We start from the raw sequence: 8,813 nt of genomic DNA on the forward strand, positions 1-8,813 counted from the left end.
AAGGATCTCCATCCAGTCCAGGCCTTGTGCACGATCCTCCTCCCCACATCAGCACCCAGTCTGACGTTGCACTTTCCACGGGTGGGTCGCGGAGCTCCTGCTGTCCGCAAGCAGCCGGGCCCCCGCCATCCCAAGCTCCTGCCTCGGATTCCTCCGCCCTTACCTCCCCCTTCCAAAGGAAATGAAGTATTTGGCCACCACCACCGTTTGCATTGCAGGCATCTGAATAAATTAGTCCTATGTTTTGCTCACCACCACTGTGACGTGGCTGAGGCACAATAGAAAAATACCTTCTTAGCTGCAGAAAACACAGAGAGCACACCAGTGGAGCAGAAACTTACTTTTATAACACGTCTTCCAATTTCTCCCTGTCCTCCCCTCCCCTCACCCCCTCTCCCTTACTGCAGAAACCGGGGCCCAGGATGGGTTCAGCCGCAGACGAGAAGCTGCGCTGACGAAGTCCGTTGTCTCGAGGAGGCTTCAGAAACTGCCCTCCGGACTTGTGCTTAAAGGAACAAGTGTTTTCCTGCTGGCTTTGGTTAAAAGGATTCCTTATGGATCCCGTTGGTCTGCACAAGTGGAATGTGCACCGTGTACTCATTTATCAGCGCGGTCATGTTCCTGAGCATCTCGTGGAACGTATCCACCGTCTTCCTGTAGACGTCTCTCTGTAACACAAAGGGACGGAAAAGGTTGAGAGGCTCAGCTCTCTGGAATATGATGGGGAAGCCCAGCTCTGCTGGTACCTTCCCATTGCCAATGAAGAAGTGGTAGAGCTTCTTCTCATGCAGACATTTCTCCAGGAACTTCAGCATGTCCTGTAGACGGGCCTCCAACTTCTCTGGGGCCCAGTCCTGACTAGGACGTGCCTGCAGGAGATGCAGCATCACTGTCTTCAGGTGGTAGTTGGTGAGCCCGCTTGGACCTGTGAGGCTGCACTGCTTCCCGTGGACGAAGGAGAGGATCTGAAGGCAGCTGACATGGCAGGCATTGGCAGGCAGTGTTTTGGAGACCAGCTGGATGAACCTCCTCTCGTACACTGCGAAGGTGAGAAACCAGTGAGTGCTGGAGGGGAGGTCTGCTGCCAGGCTGCTCCGAGGGAAGTGAGAGATGAAGTAAACATCGGAGTTCTCGTACTGCACCACAGGGGTGAGGTTGAAGGCAATCGATTTCCCTGACCTAAATTTTATCTTCAGGGCTCCCGGGGAGTCCAGGAGGCTGAAGGAGAGGTCGAATTCATACTTGTGGGAGATTCTGTTCCAGGCCTTAGTGACCGCAATCTGGAACCACTTCATGACTTGGTCGGCATCCAGATATTGAGTATTTTTGAAGCACAGGAGGTCTTCCATCTCACTGCTGGGCCTGGTATTATTGGCTTGGCTATGGAGGAGGCACAGCATATCCTCCCCTAGTTTAGTCTTGTCACAGATGCAACCTGTCACAGCCTCATCTGCCCTGCATACCTTGATAGTGCCATAACCTTGTTCATCTGGGGGGAAAGAGTCACCAGAGCACCAGGTCTGGGACCGAAAACAGTATGGCTCTGGAGGGGCAAAAGGCACTATCAGGTCACAGACAAAAGGTTTACGCACTCTCCAGTTCTCATACATGCTCCCCACGCCCATGCAGTCCTCCACTTCCATGTCAGCATCGCGATTACAAACACTCCTCAAGGCTTCCAGCAGGTCATCTGCAAAGCCTTCCACCATCTCCCGCATCCTGGCCATGTCTCCGGTGGTACCGAGGATGCGCTTCTCGTAGAAGCTGGCCAAGACGGCCTTGTCAGGGAAGGCCACACCTTTAAATGCTTTCCCCAGGACAGCCATGTCATCCTCTTCTCCGCCTGTGTCCTGCCAAATCCCTTCCTGGAAATCTTGCCTCCAGAGCTCGATCAGCAGGAAGATGACCATGGAAAGGGCGGTCCACATATCCCATCGGACCTTCTCCTCTTTGCTTTCCTCCACTACCTTTGCAGCCTTTTCCAGAGCCTTCTGTGTGGCTTCCCACTCCGCAATTTCCTGCTCCAAGCGCAACTGTTCCAGCCGAAGGGTCTCCTCCCGCTCCTTCATCTTCTGGATGATTTCTTGCGGGTCCTCGGGGACAGTGCCATTCTCCTTCGGGAAGATGAGCGGGTGGTTGACAATAGCCGTAAGCACCAGTAGGGACACTCGGAAGACACCCACAGACATGGCAGCTCCCTGGAAGACAAAGAAAGGCAGAATAACCCAAAATTCAGAGTATATTCCCACAAGAAGAAAAATGAAAGCAAGTACCCACTTGAATAAAAGCTTTGGTGTCCTTTCCAGCCCTGAAGAGAGTCTAGAAGCCCCAAAGCACATGCCTGCAAGTTATCAATCAAGCTTCCCAAAGAGACTTTATCAGCAGATGGCGAGGATGAAAGGATCCTCTTACCAAATGAACTTTGAAGAAAAGAACTTTGAAGGCACTTGCTACCATCAACCCACTGTGCTGCTGTCGGGGCACTGTGGAAAGGCAGACCTGGCAATGGCACATGCGGGGCTGTCCTGGCCACCTTCCATGTGAGGCATGTCTGGGGTCACAGAATCACAGAATGATTGGGGGTTGGAAGGGACCTCTGGAGATCATCTAGTCCAACCCCCTGCCAAAGCAGGGCCACCCAGAGCAGGTTGCACAGGAACGTGTCCAGGCGGGTTTGGAATGTCTCCAGAGAAGGAGACTCCACCACCTCTCTGGGCAGCCTCTTCCAGGGCTCTGCCACCCTCAAAGGAAAGAAGTTCCTCCTCATGTTTAGATGGAACTTCTTATGTCCAAGTTTGTGCCCATTTCCTCTTGTCCTGTCCCTGGGCACCACTGAAAAAAGACTGGCCTCATCCTCCTGACACCCACCCTTTCAGTATTTATAGGCGTTGATCAGATCTGCCCTTGGTCTTCTCTTCTCCAGCCTAAAAAGACCCAAGTCCCTCAGCCTTTCCTCATAAGAGAGATGCTCCAGGCCCCCAGTCATCTTTGTGGTCCTCTGCTGTACCCTCTCCAGCAGTCTTGGGTCCCACACAGCCGGCTTGGTTCAGAGCAATCTTCACCGCCAGTGCTGGTTGTGTGCACCTAGGGTTGCTTGGAGCTGCTTTGTGGGATTACTGGCTCTGCTGCTCAGACCTCACACTTAAAGCTTTCCACGCCATGGGCTCGTGATGAAAGAATTTAATTCCCAGCTTTCCAGGACACAGTCCCATTGCTGGGGCGTCCACCTGGCCCCGACGAGGCCTCCCAGAGGTCTGGGCCAGAGGGTGCTCGAGGCTAAAGCCTGGGCTGTTTCCTCCCAGGTGGCATTTCTGATTCTGGAGGGCTGGCAGCTCTGTCAGGATCCCAAGCGCCTGCTCAGGGCAGGACAACCTGAGGTTGTCACCAACCACTGAGATGCAGCAAGCCCACCCATCCCTCCTTCTAGCAACGTCACCCCTCAGTCCTAGCACAGGGAGATCAGAAGGACAAGATGCACAAGCAGGGGCATCTTTTCTTCCAGCTGGGACATTTTAACACAGCCCTTTTAACGCCTCAAAAGTGCATTTGAGAGAGAAGGGTCTCTGTTACAGAAATAAAGTCTATCCATAAAATACCTAATCAATTAGACCAGAAACAGTAACTTCATTCCTAACAAACCCATGGATCCTGCTGTGGGAATGAGGCTGTTTCACAGAGAGCCAAGAGACGGTGAGGCACCATGTGTGCACCGGGAGCTGAGGGCTGTCATTTTCTCCCCCTGCAATAGCTCCTTCCCAGCCTGAACCCAGCACGTTTTGGTGCCCCAGCAATCCCGCTGCCCCAGCCTCTGGGCAAGGAGGAGAACAACTCCGGCAACCTCATTTATGCCTCTACAGGGCACGCAATAAAGATAGAGCCACCCCAGTGAGCCTTGTTATCATCCCTGCACAACAAACTGCTGGCTCTCGATTGCAGGAGCCGACGTTCCCTCGATGTGAGCACTTACTGTACATGGGAACTGTACCCTTCGGCATGCAATTACCTTTGCTTGCAAGAGGGCTGGGACTGGAATAACAAGGGAAAGGAACAGGATTGAGATGCATTGTCCAAGCAGCAAGAAAATTCACACGGTGCTCAGGATAGGGCTGAGTGCCCCTCCCTGTGTACCATTTACTGACTACCCTTTTTTTAGATCCCATGTACATGCAGAGATGAATACCCCGATGCAGACATTGCTCTGGAGATGGCTTGCGGGCCTTTCTTGTCCTTTTTAGATTTACATTAACTCTTTAACTCATCGGGCAATGAATTAAAGCTGAATTAATGCCCAAAGCTGGGCGTTCCAGTTATTCTGTGAGCTCCATGCCTGGCCACATTTTAAAAATAAACTGGGGTCGCCCTGCTTTGCAAAGGGCTTTATCAGTTTGCCAGGGCAGGGCAGGAAGTGCTGGCAAGTTCCTTTCCTTAGTGCTATGCTCCTGCAGACCACGTGTGCTTTCCAGGCTTAAGAATAACGTGGCCAAGGGCCAGGTGCCTCCTTTCGCAGTCTTGACCAGGACGACACTGCTGTTCTGCCCTGCTGGACCACCGTCCCTGCAGGTGAAATGTTTCACCGCTACCAGATTACTTCTTAGATGCGTAAGGCTGAAAGTAGTCAGCTTCCTTAGAATCTTCTTGTACCGTTCAAGACTCTCTCGTGCCCAGCATGTGGGGGCACAGCACTTCCAGAGGTCACCTAACCCCAGGAGGGGTTAGGCCAGACATCCCCAAGTCCATCACTGGCCAGCTCAGCTGAATTCATTCTGGGTGACACTGACAGCTTTAGGCTACCCGAGCTGATTTTGCAGGAGTAGGTTTGGAGCATGCACACGACCTCTTTCCTCAGCAAACTCTACAGGCATCAACCTCTGGAAGACAGTCAGGATGAAAACTGGAAGCGACAACATCTTCAGGTCACATGAACCTGCAAGAGGCATGTCTGTTTTCAGCCCGAGCTGAGGAAGTTTTCCTGGTCAAAACTGCCCTTTTGCTACTGTAGTTATTCACACCAGAAAATGAAGCTAAACATTAACCCCAGTTAAGGCTTAAGGTCAACGATGCTCAGTGACCAAGGTCAGTGGAGCCTGGCCTTGACAGCAGCAAGGGCGGTAGGGGCAGAGCGTTCCCACATCTCAACAGACACAGCTCTCCCTGATAACATGGAAAAGACTAAATAATACAGGTGAAACCAGTAGCACTGCCTGCCAGGGCAGTCCAGCCTTCCCCATAACAAAGGCTGCTCTTTTCCCTTGCTTAATTGCCCAAGCAATTTAAGTCTGATAAAAGTATTTATGCCTGCTCTTGCTGAGACAGCTTTTGTGTGGGGAAGAGGGAGAGAGTCCAAATCTTTCCAAGCTGGAGACTAAGAAACATCATTGTTTCATCTATGCATCCAATTGAGCAACATTTCAAGCATGAGGAAAAATAAAAAAAAGTATTCATGAGCTTTTAAACAGCAAGTTCCCAAAGTGATCTTCAACCTTTTCCAAATTTCTAGCCCTGCCAGACTTTTTCCCATTCAAAACACACACAATGTCTGGTAACAGGCTTACACCTACCTGCCTTCTGCAGACCTTCTTGCAGCAGCCTCAGGGCTCCAAAGACCCCCTTGAGGGAGGGCACTGTTGTCCTCACCACAGCGAGAGCACAGACCCCACCTCTTATGCTCCCATGGGCACAAAGCGGGGACAGGAGCAGCGAGGCCGAGGAAAGCCACTCGGGGAAGGGAGTAGGTCCAAGAGCAAGCCGGTACATGGAGCCTCCCTGTCTCCATGCAAAGGTCCATCCCTGCTCACCACTCAGCATGTGATGCTGATTCTTCAAACCCACCTCTGGCACCAGAATTAGTTTCCTTCTGGGCTTTTCTGTGGCACCCACTGCTTCAGCGACTGGGTGCATCACTGATTTTAAGGTTAACAACCACCCCAAACAACCCTGGGAAGTGAGGGGGCAGGCATCATCCTGCTCTCCAGCAGGGGAGCAAAGGCTCAGAGAGATAAAAGCAGCTGATGGCTCTGCTGCCCAATTACAAATAACCATCAGCCACAGCCTGCAGCGCTTGGTATGTTCAAAGGCTTCACCAAGAGCACCTGCAGCCCTCCACCCTCGGGTCCCAGGCACATTAGGCTTCATCCTTTCAAGCCTGAAGCAGCTTCCCTGGCTGGAGGATCCCAATCAGCCCCACAGCAGGTCCTGGATGACACAGGGAACCCCAAGAGGGGAAGGGGAAAGATGACACTGCTGTCATGCAGTTGAGGTTGGTGCCGTGAAGCCACACGCAGAAGGAGGCCAGCTCTCACACTAGCTGATCTGAAAGCCCTTCACTGCACGATTGAGCTATGTTTGGTTCATCTGCTTGGCCAGAGCATGGTTACAGGGAGCATGTTGCAAGGAAAGCAAACCTGGGGGCATCACAGAGCTCATCTGGTGTTTGTGTGGCCGACCTGGGACAGCCACTGCTCTGCGGCAGCGTGTGCTCTCCCCCTTCCCACCAGCTGCCCTGCCACAGGGGATTTCCCGGCATGACCAGCATAGAGACGATGATGCGCAGAGCCATAATAACGACCCATCTCTTCCAGCTAAAATGTGCTCAACTTCTGATGTCCCCAAGCCACCCTCACACCCTTTTCCACTGCAGCTTCAGATCCTTTTGCCTCCTGCTCTGTCTGGCAAAGGAAAAAAAAAGAGATTTAAATGGCAGCTTGAGACTTGCTTCTGTAAGCTGCTCATGTGCTCTGAGCCCAGGTAACCCTCCATCGTCTCTGAAGACATGGGAGAATATTTCCCCTTCATTAACAATCCCTTTCTTTCCTCAAAAGCTCCTCATACAGCTGTATTTTTTCCACCTTTTTATTCCCTTAAATTTTGAATCATGGGAAGCAAAACATGCTCTGGCTGGTGTTCAGCAATAAACCAGACAGGAGTGAGCTGAAGCTTTGATTCTTAAATTAGAAAAACCCAAGCAAGCCCCTGAACGCGGTTCAGCAATGCACTGGAATACGCCAAGACGTCGTGTACGACACACTCGATTGCTTCCTGCGATTTGGCTGACACAAAAGGCAGTGAATAAATGGCTGCCACGTTGTGTTTCGCTTTGGTAGGCTGCGAGAAAAAAGGCGATTCAAAGAGATGATAGTTACTACAGCTGGATGGGAGCTTTCTTCATTGAAAGCTGCCAAGTTTTTGAAACCAGAAGTTTCACGGGAGCAAATATGATTTCTGAGATTCTTTTTTGGGAATGTCCTTGAGGTCTGGAAAGGACTCTGCTTCTTGTTTTGACTGGAGAGATTAACAGCCCAGAACAGCCGCTAACCTGCACTTGGGACTCTCTTGCTGGAAAGATGTGAAGGCCAAGACCAGGGGTTTCAGGTCCAGCCCAGTCCAGGCCCCCCTCATGGCCGGGTTTCTGGGAGCCCCATGATTCCTCCCCTTGCTGTAACAGAAATCAAATTGCCTTTTGGTCTTTGAGAGTACCATCTGAAAATGCTTCTGCTGCATTGATGAAGACCTAGTCAAGACGAAAAAGCTGCTGAAAGCCCTCTGTGATGCCCTATGTCCTTCCCAATCTGCAAACACCATTGCTACCTGCAGAGACCCAGACCACAAGAAACTCGCTCATGAGTTTCAACAAAAAAAAGGCAAACAGGTTGCGGTCGGATAGGAGAGGAGCAGCCCCAGCCCAGCCCCGCTCCCAGGAAAACCAGCGGCCTCGGCAGGGCAGAGCTTTTCTGGGCTGGCTCCCTTACCGTGCGCGACCACGAGTCCTCGCCGGGTAACTGTCACCCAGGACTGCGCAGCGGCCACCCCCTCAGCCCCAGCCAGCCTCCAGAACCTTTCGTCATATGCTAATGCTTAATTTGCATAAAGAGGGAGAAGTGCTTGGGGGGAGGAGACTGGCCCTCAGTATAAACCCAGGGGAGTTTATATAAATCCAGGATCTGGGCCCCGATTTCATTGGCTGGGCCTGGGACTGGTGATATCTTTCTCTTCCTCTCCGTCTCCCTCTCTTTCTTCTTCCTTTTCTCTGCTCTCTCTCTAACTACCTAATTTTTCCAAACGGAGGCTTAATGACGTGATGCAAGGCTCATATTCATACGTTTACTTCTACTTAGACTCATAGAATCATAGACTTTTCTAGGTTGGAAGGGACCTTTAAGATCATCGAGTCCAACCATCAACCTAACTCTGATAAAAACCATCACTAAACCATGTCTCTAAGCACTATGGCAACCCGGCTTTTAAATCCCTCCAGGGATGGTGCCTCAACCACTTCCCTGGGCAGCCCATTCCAAGGCTTAAGAACCCTTTCCGTGGAAACGTTGTTCCTTATCTCCAATCTGAACCTCCCCTGGTGCAACTTGAGGCCATTTCCTCTTGTCGCATCGCCTGTGACTTGGGAGAAGGGACCGACCCCCCCTGGCTACAGCCTCCTTTCAGGGAGTTGCTGAAGTTGTACTTCAGCAAGGTTAGCTTGGTTAGTAAACATTAATTGTTGTTTGGACTCCTCTGGTGGTGTTTCACCTTAATTCTGACATCAGAAATCCACAAACCTGAGTCGCCCCAACCTTGGGATGTGACACTACCTCCATGGATATTCAGAGATGCCTGGCTGCAGGAGGGAGAAATTAAGTTTCCTCTTACTTGGAAATACAAGCTCTGAATTGTAAGAAACACATTGAAAGAGTAACGGGAACTGTAGAGACACATGTCAGTATTATTGTTCCTGACACAAACTTGGAAAGATGCACTTTAATTAGTAAACCCCACACCACTGACGCTGCTGTTTTTTCCACCATCTCCCCATCAACGTTTAC

General features: G+C 51.3%; 1 protein-coding gene across 1 annotated transcript; it reads right to left on the reverse strand.

Annotated features, from left to right (window-relative positions):
• Positions 1–539: 539 nt before the first annotated feature.
• On the reverse strand, positions 540–2,189 carry ITPRIP (inositol 1,4,5-trisphosphate receptor interacting protein). The gene has a single exon (XM_074158919.1). It carries the CDS (start codon positions 2,187–2,189, stop codon positions 540–542), a length of 1,650 nt encoding a protein of 549 aa, XP_074015020.1.
• Between the last annotated feature and the right edge of the window lie 6,624 nt (positions 2,190–8,813).

Source organism: Numenius arquata, chromosome 15 (genome assembly GCF_964106895.1).
Source record: "Numenius arquata chromosome 15, bNumArq3.hap1.1, whole genome shotgun sequence".
In the NCBI taxonomy this organism is placed as follows: domain Eukaryota; kingdom Metazoa; phylum Chordata; class Aves; order Charadriiformes; family Scolopacidae; genus Numenius; species Numenius arquata.

Excerpts from the sequence above, each read along its gene's own strand:
- ITPRIP (XM_074158919.1), bottom strand. The coding sequence starts at position 2,189 with ATGTCTGTGGGTGTCTTCCGAGTGTCCCTACTGGTGCTTACGGCTATT.